Source organism: Mustelus asterias, chromosome 3, assembly GCF_964213995.1.
Source record: "Mustelus asterias chromosome 3, sMusAst1.hap1.1, whole genome shotgun sequence".
Taxonomy (NCBI): domain Eukaryota; kingdom Metazoa; phylum Chordata; class Chondrichthyes; order Carcharhiniformes; family Triakidae; genus Mustelus; species Mustelus asterias.
In genome coordinates, this window is record NC_135803.1 from 149689812 (window position 1) to 149704700 (window position 14889).

General features: G+C 48.7%; 1 protein-coding gene across 1 annotated transcript in view; it reads right to left on the reverse strand.

The window, feature by feature from the left end:
* The window catches only part of sema3bl (sema domain, immunoglobulin domain (Ig), short basic domain, secreted, (semaphorin) 3bl), a 166643-nt gene that overhangs the window by 44567 nt on the left and 107187 nt on the right, over window positions 1–14889 (reverse strand). Inside the window, exon 4 of the mRNA XM_078203399.1 lies at window positions 11074–11193. Coding sequence (XP_078059525.1) covers window positions 11074–11193 — 120 coding nt within the window. The remainder of the gene's footprint in view (window positions 1–11073; window positions 11194–14889) is intronic.

Sequence of the window (14889 nt, forward strand, 5' to 3'; positions counted from 1 at the left end):
TGGGATTACTATCTCAATGGAAACAAATTAAAACATGCTACCGTGCAAAGGGACCTGGGGGTCCTTGTGCATGAGACGCAAAAGCCCAGTCTGCAGGTACAACAGGTGATCAAGAAGGCAAATGGGATGTTGGGCTATATTGCCAAGGGCATAGAATATAAAAGCAGGGATGTCTTGATGCACCTGTACAGGGCATTGGTGAGGCCGCAGCTGGAATACTGTGTGCAGTATTGGTCCCCTTATATGAGGAAGGATATATTGGCATTGGAGGGAGTGCAGAGAAGGTTCACCAGGTTGATACCGGAGATGAGGGGTTTGGATTATGAGGAGAGGCTGAGGAGATTGGGTTTGTACTCGTTGGAGTTTAGAAGGATGAGGGGGGATCTTATGGAGACTTATAAGATAATGCGGGGGCTGGATAGGGTGGAGGCGGAGAGATTCTTTCCACTTAGTAAGGAAGTTAAAACTAGAGGACACAGCCTCAAAATAAAGGGGGGTCGGTTTAAGACAGAGTTGAGGAGGAACTTCTTCTCCCAGAGGGTGGTGAATCTCTGGAATTCTCTGCCCACTGAGGTGGTGGAGGCTACCTCGCTGAATATGTTTAAAGCACGGATGGATGGATTCCTGATCGGTAAGGGAATTAAGGGTTATGGGGATCAGGCGGGTAAGTGGTACTGATCCACGTCAGATCAGCCATGATCTTATTGAATGGCGGGGCAGGCTCGAGGGGCTAGATGGCCTACTCCTGCTCCTATTTCTTATGTTCTTATGTTCTTATGTTCTTGAGTCAGTTGGTACGTGACCTCAGACTTCTGTATCTTTTTCCCGAAGGAAGAAAGTGGAAGAGAGAATGTCCAGGGGGCGTGGGGTCCTTAATTATGCTGGCTGCTTTGCCGAGGCAGTAGGAAGTGTAGACAGTGTCAATGGATGGGAGGCTGGTTTGCGTGATGGATTGGGCTACATTCAGGACCTTTTGTAGTTCCTTGCAGTCTTGGGCAGAGCAGGAGCCATACCAAGCTGTGGTACAACCAGAAAGAATGCTTTCTATGGTGCATCTGTGCATGGTAAATATATGGAAAGGCTGCCTCTGTCTAAGAACTTTCCAAAAAATAGGACAAGTGAGAAACTTGTCTGGGGAAGAGCAGCTCCAACAACACTCCAGAAGCTCGACACCATCCTGGACAAAGCAAGCAGTTCGATTGGCACCCCATCACTATCTCCAGTATTCACTCCCTCCACCACACGCATACTGTAGCAGCAGTGTGTACCATCTACAAGATGCACTGCAGCAACTCACCAAGGCTCTTTCCACAGTACCTTCCAAACTCATGACCTCTACCATCTAGCGCAGAATTGTTACGGTGCAGAGGGAGGCCATTTGGCCCATCGTGTCTGCACCGGCTCTCCAAGTGAGCATCATGACTCAGTGTCATTCCCCTGCCTTTTCCCCGTACCCCTGCGCATTGTTTCTATTCAAATAATCATCTAATGATTACTCGAATGAAAGTCTGACAAAGGTTTGAGGTCACGTACCAACCGACTCATAAACAGCTTCTTCCCTGCTGCTGTCAGACTTTTGAATGGACCTACCTCGCATTAAGTTGATCTTTCTCTACACCCTAGCCATGACTGTAACACTACATTCTGCACCCTCTCCTTTCCTTCTCCCCATGTACTCTTTGTACGGTATGTTTTGTCTGTATCGTGTGAGAAGCAATACTTTTCACTGCATACTAATACACGTGACAATAATAAATCAAATCAAAAAAAACACGCTACTGCATGCTAACCTGGAAGAGCATTCTTGCTGTTCCTGGCCTTCGATACATGGCCGGAATTTTACCACCCAGATTCCAGGGCGGTGAGGCTCGCAGAACGGAATTCTCCGTTGGCCTCGGGTGGGATTTTATGAGCCTCACCCGAGCGAGTTGTAAAATTCCACCCGTGTTATTTCACGTAGCTTTTTAAGGCCTGTTCCTCTTTTCTGCTCATAGAAATGGATGGAAAATGCTTGTCTCATTCTCCTACCCTAGTAGCCCTCTAAGTTCTTAAATATGTCACAGGACCCAGGTCCCACTCGACTGTGAGCCGCTATTGGCCTGGTCTGTCCCTTTTCTAGATTGCTGTGATTCCCCATCCCCAATCATATCCCCTCTCCTCGGACCCATTGTCCTGCCAGCTGGACTGCGAGGTCAGAACAGGTCACTGAGGACCACTTGGTTGTGAGCAGCTCGGTGGCACAGTGGTTAGGCACTGCTGCCTTACAGCGCCAGGGACCCAGGTTCAATTCCAGCCTAGGGTGACTGTGCAGAGTCTGCATGTTCTCCCTATGTCTGTGTGGGTACCTCTGGGTGCTCCGGTTTCCTCCCACAGGCCGAAGATGTGCAGGTTAGGTGGATTAACCACGCTAAATTGCCCCTTTGTGTCCCAAGCTGTATAGGTTAGGTGGATTAGCCATGCTAGCTGTTTGGGTGGAGGAGAGAGCCTGGGTAAGATACTCTGTCAGTGAGTCGATGCAGACTCAATGGACTGAAAGGCCTTTTTTGCACTGTAGGGATTCTATGAATTGGTGAAATGGTGCGGAGGCTTCCTATTCAGGAACTACCAACTGAGCAAAGCCAACACTTGTCCCAAGTACCTTCAAAATGTGGAGCTCTTCAGCTGCATACAGATGTTCCCTAACTGAGAGATTGATTCATGTGGAATTGACAAACATTCATGTCCTCATGGACCAAACACAAGCTTATACCAATGACGTTAAATTAAAATGATAAAATCCCAATATATACCCATGTACAATGAGAGTCCAGGTACAATAGCCTGGTTCCTTGAGTTGGAATAAGTTTACTGAACACCTCCTCTTTATTACAGTTTATTGTCCAATTACAGCCTTTTTTTATTCATGTGTGGGACATGGGCGTCGCTGGCTGGCCAGCATTTATTGCCCATCCCTAGTTGCCCGAGGGCAGTTGAGAGTCAACCACATTGCTGTAGCTCTGGAGTCACATGTAGGTCAGACCACGTAAGGACGGAAGATTTCCTTCCCTATTCTCTCTTCCAATTTCTTCCTTCCAGGAAAAAGATACAAAAGTCTGAGGCCACGTACCAACTGACTCAAGAACAGCTTCTTCCCTGCTGCCACCAGACTTTTGAATGGACTTCCCTTGCATTAAGTTGATCTTGCTCTACACCCTAGCTATGACTGTTACACAACATTCTGCACTCTCTCGTTTCTTTCTCTATGAACGGTATGCTTTGTCTGTATAGCATGCAAGAAACAATACTTTTCACTGGATGTTAATACATGTGACAATAATAAATCAAATCACATTAGTGAAGAAGACAGGTTTTTCTGACAATCAACAATGGTTTCACGGTCATCAGTAGATTCTTAATTCCAGATGTTTTTTTATTGAATTCAGCTTCCACTATCTGCTGTGGCGGGATTTGAACCGGGGTCCCCAGAACATTAGCTGAGTTTCTGGATTAATAGTCTAATGATAATACCATTAGGCCATTGCCTCTCCTTATTTCCACTTGTGAGTAATAGGATGATGACTTGTTGCATCAAACTCCAGAGTCCAGCGATAATACTCGGCTATCGCTTCCCCTGACACAGCCGTTAATTGTCATATTTTTGAAGGATTCCATAGCAAGCAAGATGGGGATTCCTAGGAGGCATTCAACTGCGTCCATCCTGTCCTTTAATAGACAAAGTGCCGTTCATAGTTCCAAACCCTGGGGCATAACAGATGTTGCTCTCAAGGAATTCCAAACTCCCAAACCTCCGCTTATTGATTATAAGGGAGGATCATGACCTCACAGGGCCTATTGATTGATTGATGGATGGAGGGCAGTCAGTCTCTGTCCATGCATCATGCCTTAATGAATCAAGACTGAGGGCAGCCGTTGATTACTTCCTGTGTTAAGTCACCTAATTGAGTTATGAATCATATTAAGGACCACATATAAATATGTGGGTCAAGCAGAGTTGTATTCCTCTTTTAAAGTCCTCTTTCTTCATTTGCATCTATTCTTCAGCTGAGCAATGGCAGACCTGCGGTGGCATGGCATGGTGGCATAGTGGTTAACACTGGGTTCAATTCTGGCCTTGGGTGACTGTCTGTGTTCTCCCCATGTCTGCGTGCTCCGGGTGCGCTGGTTTCCTCCCATAGTCCGAAAGCTGTGCCGGTTAGGTGGATTGGCCATGCTAAATTTCCCCTTAAGATCCAAAGATGTGTAGGTCAGCTGAATTAGCCATGGTAAATGTGTGGGATTACAGGGACAGGGCGGGGGTGAGGGCCTGGGTGAGATCCTCTGTCAGAGAGTCGCTGCAGACTCTAGGGCTGAACAGTCTCTCTCCATAGAAGGATGTGGAGGCTTTGGAGAGGGTACATAAGAGGTTTACCAGGATGTTGCCTGGTCTGGAGGGTATTAGTTATGAGGAGAGGTTGGATAAACTCAGTTTGTTCTCACTGAAACGACGGAGGTTGAGGGGTGACCTGATAGAGGTTTACAAGATTATGAGAGGCATGGACAGAGTGGATAGTCAGATGCTCTTTCCTGGAGTAGAAAAGTCAAGTGCTCGGGGACATAGGTTTAAGGTGCGTGGGGAAAAGTTTAGAGGAGATGTGCGAGGCAAGTTTTTTACACAGAGGGTGGTGAATGTCTGGAACGTGCTGCCCGGGGAGGTGGTGGGAGCAGGTACGATAGCGACATTTAAGAGGCATCTAGACAAATACATGAATAGGGTGGGAATGGAAGGATACGGACTCCGTGAGTGCATATGGTTTTAGTTTAGGCAGACATTGTGATCGGCACAGGCTTGGAGGGCTGAAGGGCCTGTTCCTGTGCTGTACTGTTCTTTGTTCTAGTTCTTTGTACACTGCAGGGATTCTATGATTCTATGATTCATGATTTTGTACACCTCCATTCAATCATCCTCTTCCAATATTCTCAGCTCCACAGAGAGAAACTGCAGCCCCTCCAGTGTCTCCGCACAGCTGAAATTCAGGGAGATCAGAAAGGGGTGAAGGAGGATGAGAAAGCAGCAGATTCTCAGAGACAGTGGCCGCCTTATCATCCTCTGGCTATGTGGGTGGATCTAACTAGGGGTTTGCCAAAGTTGTCAGATGTGACAAATGTCTGGCAGTGCACGAGGGTTAAGTAAGCAACTCTGCTAGCTTCTGTCAGTCGCTCCCCACCCTTTCCATTGAGGAGCCTCATGGGTGAATGAAGCAATGCAGAATCAGTTACCACACCTCAGATCAAGATTGATGGTGGAATTTAACAATACGTCTGATTTGCACTCTAGGAATTGCAAGTTGACTATTGCACGGGCGCCAAGCAGTCAAACAAGGCACTGCCGGCGTCTGGTGAAGAATAGTTAACTTGTGCGCAGATGAACAGTGGAACATAGCCAATTTTGAGATTATTAAATCCTCATGAAGGCAAGCCAGCAACATTATGCTTTGGATGCGCAGGTCAGAGTAGGATTAAGTGAAACTTCAATGATTAACCAAACCAACTAATAACTTCAGTGCTTCCTTTACTGGGACACTCATTTAGATTGCAAAGTGTAGATATTATTCTCCCGAGAAGTAGGTTCCTCCATCAATACCTCATTGTCGATCTTGGACACATGTCTCCTGGAGTCTGTCCCCTGTCGCTGACTGCCAACTTCACTGTTCTTGATAAAACAAAGGAAGTAACTATCGGTAAAACCAGCGCCAAAAACACGGTTTGGAATTTACTTATAGAATCATAGAATCCCAACAGCGCAGAAGGAGGCCATTTGGCCCGTCGAGTCTGCACTGACCACAATCCCACCCAGGCCCTATTCCTGTAACCCGGCACATTTAACCGGCTAATCCCGCTGATACTAGGGTCAATATAGCATGGCTAATCAACCTAACCTCTTTGGAGTGTGGGAGGAAACCGGAGCTCCCGGAGGGAACCCACGCAGACATGGGAAGAATGTGCAAACTCCAGACAGTGACCTGAATTGAACCTGGGACCCTGGCACTATGAGGCAACCGTGCTAACTATTGTGCCACTGTGCCGCCCATGAATATCCCTCAGAAATGGGCCAACAAATGCTAGTATGGGAAGCCGCTCCCTATGCACGAACCTATCCACCATGTTTGACACCCCTGGTGTACAGGAATGTTACGGTCATTCACGCCGGCAGGATTTTCCCATCTCGCTGCAGTGAACAGAGGTTGGCCGCCAAATTCTCCGACCTCGCTGCAGCGGGCGCGTGGCGTGAACGGCCGGTTAGATCACACCCCGGGAATCATTTCCGGATAGACACGGGATTTACACACCTCCAGAAAGAATACACTGCTCTCAAAGCTTCGGGAAGCTTTTGTTTTATTCATTCTTGGGATGAGAGTGCGCTTGGCGAGATCAGCATTTATTGCCCAGCACTAACTACCCTTGAGTAGGTGGCGGTGAACAGCTGAGTGGTTTTGCTTGGCCATCGCAGAGGGCAGTTAATAGTCAACCACATTGCTAAGTGAGGATGGCAAATTTCCTTTCCCATTTGTGAACTAGATGGGTTTTTAAGACAATCTGGTAGCTCCATGATCATGCGACAAGCGTTTGATTGCAAACTTAGCAACTAATCAGATTCGAATTCCTCCAGCTGCTTGGTTTAGTACTTGACATTTGAGATGAAACCCCTAAATCGCTGTTACCACCTTTTCCCCATTAAAAAATGGTTCACCGCAATTGCAAAAAAGAAATTGAGATCCAAATATGTGTCTGGACACAGGGGAGAACTCCACAGTGCTGAGCCGCTCACTCGAGAGGGCGGACAGGGACTCAGTCTAACATCAAAGAATCTCGGCAGTGCAGAAGGAAGCCATTCGGCCCATCGAGTCTGTACCGACCACAATCCCACTCAAGCCCAATCCCCATAACACCTCATATTTACCCTGCTAATCCCCCTGACACTAGGGTCAATTTAGCACGGCCAATCAACCTAACTTGTACATCTTTAGACTGTGGGAGGAAACTGGAGCACCCAGGGGAAACCGACGCAGACACGGGGAGAATGTGCAATCTCTGCACAGGCAGTGACCCAAGCCGGGAATTGTGAGGCAGCAGTGCTAACCACTGTGCTGCCCAACATCTCACCCAGACCGGTGGCGTCTCCAATTGCAGCACTCCATCAGTACAGCATAGTCTAGATTCGATGCACAAGTGGGACTTGACTCCACAAGTTTCTGACTCTGAGGCCAGTGTCCCCCCACCCCGCCTTACTTCTCTACAGCCTCGGCCTACGTAGCTGGAAGTCAACCGAGCAGGCCGGTGATTCGGTTTCCACATCACTGACCCCATTGGAGAGTGGTATGTGTGTGTGAGCGGGAGCATTGAGTTCCAAGCTCAACATTTCTGGACTGCACGTGCTGCCTGTACAGTAGCGGGGCGTGTGTGGGGGTGGGGGAGCAGGGAGGGTGAGGGGGTTGGGGGAGCTGCAGTGATTTGTTCATTTTCAGTCCCGCGTGCAACGTAAATCTCCAGGAGTTGACACTAAGTGAAGCACACGGCATGAAATGTAAGTAAATTATCCCCCACACAGCCTCAGTCTCCACGCGCACAGGAACTGTCAGGAGCTGCGCTGGATGAATAAGAGTGAATTATTGGCCCAGCAGGAGGAAAATAAGGTGTAAAATGTTTCACTTTACAGCTCCTAATTCTGCTTCGGGGTTTTGTGGATCTAGTTCATTCTTTATTATTCATTCATGGGACATGGGCTTTGCTGGTTGGGCCAGCATTTGTTGCCCATCCCTTCATACCCTTGGCGGGCAGTTGAGAGTCAACCACATTGCTGTGGCTCTGGAGTCTCTGTGGCTGTGGCTTTTTCAGGGAACCGGTGCCGACTCGATGGGCCGATTGGCCTTCTTCTGCACTAGGGATTATATGTCTAACTGGGTGGTTTGCTCGGCCATTTCAGAGGGCAGTTGAGAGTCAACTATGTTGCTGTGGCTCTGGAGTCACATGGAGGCCAGACCGGGTAAGGACGGCAGATTTCCTTCCCTAAAGGACATTAGTGAACCAGATGGGTTTTTCCGACAATGGTTTCATGGTCATCAGTAGATTCTTAATTCCAGATATGTTTTATTGAATCCAAATTCCACCATCTGCCGTGGCGGGATTTGAACCCAGGTCCCCAGAACATTAGCTGAGTTTCTGGATGAATGGATTAGCCATAACACCACTAGGCTATCACCTCTTCCATTTGGGATAAATGGTTAGGCCAGAGACTGAGGGAGAGCTCAGTGCCGTTAAGCCGGTGACACAACTCCAACAATGTGCCTCCAACTGCCAATAACCTTCAAGCTTTCCAGTGGCAGGAACTGAGCTCTTCAAATTAGGGACAGGAGTAGGCCATTCAGCCCATCAAGCCTGCCCCACCATTCAATTCTAGAATACTCTAGGACAAGAGGTCGTAGTTGTAGAGTAAGAGGGGGGAGATTCAAGACAGAGATAAGGAGAAGCTACTTCTCACTGAAGGTTGTGAATCTATGGAACTCACTGCCCAAGAGTGCAGTGGATTCAGAATCAATCCATGGACTCAAGAAAGAGATGGATAAATATTTGATCAAGAGCAGGATAAAGGGCTTTGGGGAAAAGGCAGGGAAGTGGAGTGAGGATGAGAAGGCGATCAGCCATGATCATGTAGATCATTCTTCAGCCAGAGGGTGGTGAATCTGTGGAACTCATTGCCGCAGAGGGCTGTGGAGGCCAGGTCACTGGGTATCTTTAAGACAGAGATAGATAGGTTCTTGATCAATAAGGGGATCAAGGGTTATGGGGAGAAGGCAGGAGAATGGTGGATGAGAATCATATCAACCATGATTGAATGGCGGAGCAGACTCGATGGGCCGAATGGCCTAACTCTGCTCCTATACCTTGTGGTCTTATATGGTTTTATGGAATGGAGAAGTGGGCTCGAAGGGCTGAATTGCCTACTCTTGCTCCTAATTCCAATGTTCCTATGTTCCTAGATCATGGCTGATCATCTACCTCAGCGTCACTTTCCCACGCTATTCCCCAAATCCCAGTCTGCAACCCTTCAACACTGCTGAGAGAAAGGAATTGCCGAATTCCCCTCTCATTGCTGCACACTGCAGCTTCCGGTCAAACAACATCCATTTGATCTCAACCCTTCCAGAATACCAACTGCACCACCTATCCAGGGCAGCCGAGTGGTCAGGGAGTTCTGTCCTTCATTGGCCATCATGATTTGACGAGGGAATAGTCCGTGCCGCCTGTTGTCAATATCTCCTTCACAATAAACATGGCTGCTCCAAACTTCCTCAACTCTTAATCTGGGTTCACTTTCCCCAAGTCATTAAATATCTTCGAAACCTCGGTGTGATGTATTTTATCATGGTAATCTCTTCCTGTGAATTTGTGCTGCCTCTCTAATCCTCTCTTCCTGAAGCTGAATCGACAGGCTCAGTTCTCCCTGTGGACAGTTCATTCTTATGATCCGTTCCCTGGCCTCTCGTGTGACTGGAGGATCTCTGGAGATAATTAAAGACAGTCCTTGGCAGACTCAAGCTGGTCTCCATTAAAACCGCAGCTGCTGATTCTGAGCACCAGACCTTCTGTACTCACCTTGAGGTGCACGGAAAGACGGTGCAGTCAAGTAAAGGGTGGATACGCAGCACGGCCCATTGGCCAACCCCCCCTCTGGCCAACCCCCCCTCTGACCTTTGCTCTGCCTTTCCTGAGGGTGGAGGCTGTTGCTAGAGTGTCGAAACCTTTCTCAAGGGCCCCGAGGTAGGTGGGAGGTAAGCATTCCCCTTCCTCCAGGCCAGCAGGTAGGTAGACAACAGCACCCACCTCCACATTCACTGATGAGTTTGCCAGTCACTGCAAAACCTGCACGGCCAGTCTTAACATTGTACCGTGGGAGCCTGATTTATTCACTGTTGTTGTTATTGGATGCCACAGTGTCCACAGCTGTAATGACAGTGGGTGAGTGTGTAGCACCCTGGGGTCAGGAACCCAGTGTTCAGCCCCTCCTCCACCCCTCCCTCCCTCACTCATCCTCTTGCTGCCTATCCTGGGCTGGAGGTTAATCTCAAGGCCGAGGGGCAGTATTTCTCTTCTTGCCACACCCGACACCCCTCCTGCTGCCCACACCCCCACCCCTCCCGCCCGCATCTCCACCCCTCCTGCTGCCCACACCCCCACCCCTCCTGCCCGCATCTCCACTCCTCCGGCTACTCACATCCCCACCTCTCCTGCCACCCCGCCACCCTTCATGCCACCCGCAACTCCACCCATAGATGCACCATAGAAAGCATTGTTTCTGGTTGTATCACAGCTTGGTATGGCTCCTGCTCTGCCCAAGACCGCAAAAAACTACAAAAGATTGTGAATGTAGCCCAATCCATCATACCAACCAGCCTCCCATCCATTGACTCCATCTACACTTCCCGCTGCTTCGGAAAAGGAGTCAGCCTAATTAAGGACCCCACGCACCCTTGACATACTCTCTTCCACCTTCTTCCGTCGGGAAAAAGATACAGAAGTCTGAGGTACCAACTGAGGTACCAACACGTACCAACTGACTCAAGAACAGCTTCTTCCCTGCTGCTATCAGACTTTTGAATGGACCTACCTCGCATTAAGTTGGTCTTTCTCTACACGCTAGCTATGACGGTGACACTACATTCTCTTCTTTCCTTCTCTATGAACGGTATGCTTTGTCTGCATCGCGTGCAAGAACCAATACTTTTCACTGTATGCTAATACATGTGACAATAATAAATCAAATCAAATCAAATGCCACTCGCATTCCCACCCCTCCTCCCACCTGAGAAATTCCCATCAATTCAAAACACCCAGGGTGGGATTATCCGTCCTCTCCCACTTTTGGGATCTACTGGTCCCACTGAGTCCGAAGCTGACCCCACCCCCCTTGGCGCTTTCCCTGGTAATGGGCTGGCGAGCCAACCCACTGGCGGCCAATGCCACGGTGGTAACACTGTCTGAAGTAAAGAAGCGGGGTCACGGCGAGACCTTCAAAAGTGGGGCCGTTGAGCAGCTTACCTCTCCTCTGTGCCCCACGTACACCCGGGCACACATCGGCTGGAAAGCGCCCGTTCCACAGGCCAGCAGGTGGGTCCGGTTATACGGGTGCAGCACCCTCACGTAGTTGGCACATTCACTCTGCAACAGAAAGGAGAGCAAAATAAGGCCCTTGGGTTCACCAGAGGGACAGCGTTTGATAGGTCAGGTTTGTACTCACCCAGCGTTGGAGATTTGGATACTGTCCTACCCTCACCCATGCTTAAAGGCAACTTCAAACACCCCAAACACAGTGTGGGTTACATCGATTCCCCCGCTCAGAAACAGGCCATTCGGCCCAACAAGTTAGTTAAAGTTAAAGTAAGAAGTCCCACAACACCAGGTTAAAGTCCAAGCGGTTTATTTGGAATCACGAGCTTTCGGAGCGCTGCTCCTTCATCAGGTGAATGGAGAGTTGGGTTCACAAACAGGGCATATATAGCCAAAGACTCAATTACAAAATAATGGTTGGAATGCAAAGGCCTTGAATCTTTGTCTATATATGCCCTGTTTGTGAACCCAACTCTCCACTCACCTGATGAAGGGGCAGCGCTCCGAAAGCTCGTGCTACCAAATAAACCTCTTGGATTTTAACCTGGTGTTGTGAGATTTCTTACTGTGCCCACCCTAGTCCAACACCGGCATCTCCACATCGAAGTTAAAGTTTATTTATTTAGTGTCACAAGTAAAGCTTACATTAACACTGCAATGAAGTTACTGTGAAAATCCCCTGGTCGTCACACTCCGGCGCCTGTTCGGGTACACTGAGGGAGAATTTAGCATGGCCAGTGCACCCACCCAGCACGTCTTTCGGACTGTGGGAGGAAACCGGAGCACCTGGAAGAAACCCTCGCAGACATGGGTAGAACATGCAGACTCTGTACAGACTGTGATCCAAGCTGGGATTGAACCCGGATCCCTGGCGCTGTGAGGCAGCAGTGCTAACCACTGTGCCAACGTGCCGTCCCTAGGTGCAGGTAAAAACTGCCAATAAAATTGTGGTGAACCATAGATGGTCAGCACTATGGGTACTTGTAGATATGTTACTGTTGTCACTGTTGGGGTTAGGGTTGGGGTGTTCTACCTGTTGATATTGTTCTGTGGTACACTCCAGTTGGCTCCGCCTACCTGTAGGAGTATAAAGGTCACTGCACTGCCTGGTGACCCTTTAGTCTGGGATTGTATTGTATATAGTGTGCTCCATTCTGGTTAGTAATAAAAGCCTTTATTTCCCGGGTACGATCCAGCCTCCCGAGTGATTTAATCGCGCATCAAAAATATTCAACTTCCGGCATTTTTCAAATGTAAAAGAATTTCAGGATAACATCAACTCGCATTTATATAGCCCCCTTAATGTGGCAAGGTGCCATGAGGCATATTACCAGAGCAACATCAAACAAAATCTGACTCCAAGCCACATCAGGAGATGTTGGGACAGTCGGGAGGTAGGTTTTAGGCAGTGTGTTAATGGAGAGTTGTAGGGAGAGAATTCCAGAGCTTAGGGTCTCGGCAGCTGAGGTACGGCCACCAGTGATGGAGCAAATAATATCAGGAATACACAGCAAGAGGCCAGAATTGTTGGAGGGAGGGAGCTTTGAGGGTTGGCGGAGATTGCAGTTAGGGAGGGAGGAGGACACGGAGATATTTGAGGCGCACTTAACCAGGAGCCAAGGTAGGTCAGTGAACACATGGCTGACACATGAGTAGCATGAGGGCAGTTATATCCGTCACTGGCTCCAATCTCTGTGCAAGATAAAATCTTTGTCAAATAATTAGCCCAGCCTGGGTATTCTGCCATTTCCCAGTCTGTGTGATACTGGATGGGCTGAATGGCCGACTTCTGCTCCCACGTTTTATGGTCCTGAGGGTGGCATTTTCCTGAGTGATTCAAACTGTGGGCAACAGTTACTGTTCACTGTGCTGGTGTTGCTTTTATACACAGGCGACACGGTGGCACAGTGGTTAGCACTCACAGCACCTGGGACCCAGTTTCAATTCAAATCGTGGGTCACTGTCTGTGTGGAGTTTGCACTTTCTCCCCACGTCTGCGTGCATTTCCCCCAGGTACTCTGGTTTTCTCCCACAGCCCAAGGGTGTGTAGGTTAGGTGGATTGGCTATGCTAAATTGCCCCTTAATGTCCAAAGATGTACAGGTTAGGGGAATTAGCCATATTAAATTGCCCCTTAGTGTCCAAAGATGTGCAGATTTGGTGGATTGGCCATGCTAAATTGCCCCTTAGTGTCCAAAGATGTACAGGTTAGGGGAATTGGCCATGTTAAATTAGCACCTCAGTGTCCAAAGATGTACAAATTAGGGGGATTGGCCATGTTAAATTGCCCCCTACTGTCCAAAGATGTGCAGGTTAGGTCATTGGCCATGCTAAATTGCCTTGCAGTGCGTTAGGGGTATTAGTGGGGTAAATACGGGGGGTTATGAGGATAGGGTGGGGATGGGCCTGTCTAAGATGCTCTGTCGCAAAGTCGGTGCAGACTCGATGGGCCGAATGGCCTCCTTCTGCACTATAGGAATTCTATTCTATGTCAATTTCTCTGGCAATAAGAGCAAGCATGTGACCTGTGGTTTTGACCATTGTTTGAGACACACTGATTCGATTCCTGTCCTAATGGGCTTTGCCATTTGTTTGTGATGGCTGAGTCTCCCATGCCCCGCACACAATGAAGGGAAGCAATAGACCACTGAGAAGTTAATACTTCATCGCAGTGGTTCTACAGTGCCAACTTTTCACAGAAGCTCTCCACTGGAGTCTCTTCACCATGTAAGGCCTGACAAGATGCTCTGAGGTCAGGAGGTCTCTTTCTCAGCGCACCAGTTACAGCCAGGAAATGGCTGCCCCATTGTTTTTGTTTCGCAGTGTCGTTTGCCAGAGTGTTCCTGTGTGGCAAAGGGAAAAAGATTCCCAGCGAGACTCAGAGACTGCTCCTGAGAGATACGCGCCTGCACCACCGTATCAGTCCTTCGACAGCAACCCTTCCCTCCTTGATGAAAGGGCTCCGCCGAGGTTGAGAAGTGGACATCAGGATCTTTCTTAGAAAAGAAAATAAAGTGTCGCTGCCAAAGAAAGCAGACAAGAAACAGCCTCACTTCACCAGGCCAAAGGAGCAAGGTCAGAAATAGAATTTCACATTGTTCCCACCACACACTGTACTGTTTAATAGAATAGGGAAAGTTAGCCCAGCCCATACTCATTGTAACGCTGCCTCTGTTACACATCCCACCCTCGTGTGGAAGGTTTATAATACATCATCTGTGATCTGTGGCCCTTATCCCCAAAGAGACTCTCAAAATATTATCAGTGATACACGCCCCGCTATCCGGCCTCCCCGACTCCATCTCAAAATAGAGTCACAGGCCGGAATTTCACCGACACGCCCGCTCCGATTCGGAGTACATCATTCTCCATTCGCCTCGGGCGGGATCGTACGAACCTCGGGCGGAGGTGCCGGTAAAATTCTGCCGTATAGTCATAGAGATTTACAGCATGGAACAGGCCCTTCAGCCCAACTTGTCCATACTGCCCAGCTTTTACCATCAAGCTAGTCCCAATTGCCAACATTTGGCCCATATCCCTCTATACCCATCTTACCCATGTAACTGTCTGAATGCTTTTTAAAAAAAAAAATTGCACCCGCCTCTACTACTACCTCTGGCAGCTTGTTCCAGACACTCATCACCCTCTGTGTGAAAAAATTGCCCCTCTGGACCCTTTTGTATCCCTCCCCTCTCACCTTAAACCTATGCCCTCTAGTTTTCGGCTCCCCTACCTTTGGGAAAAGATG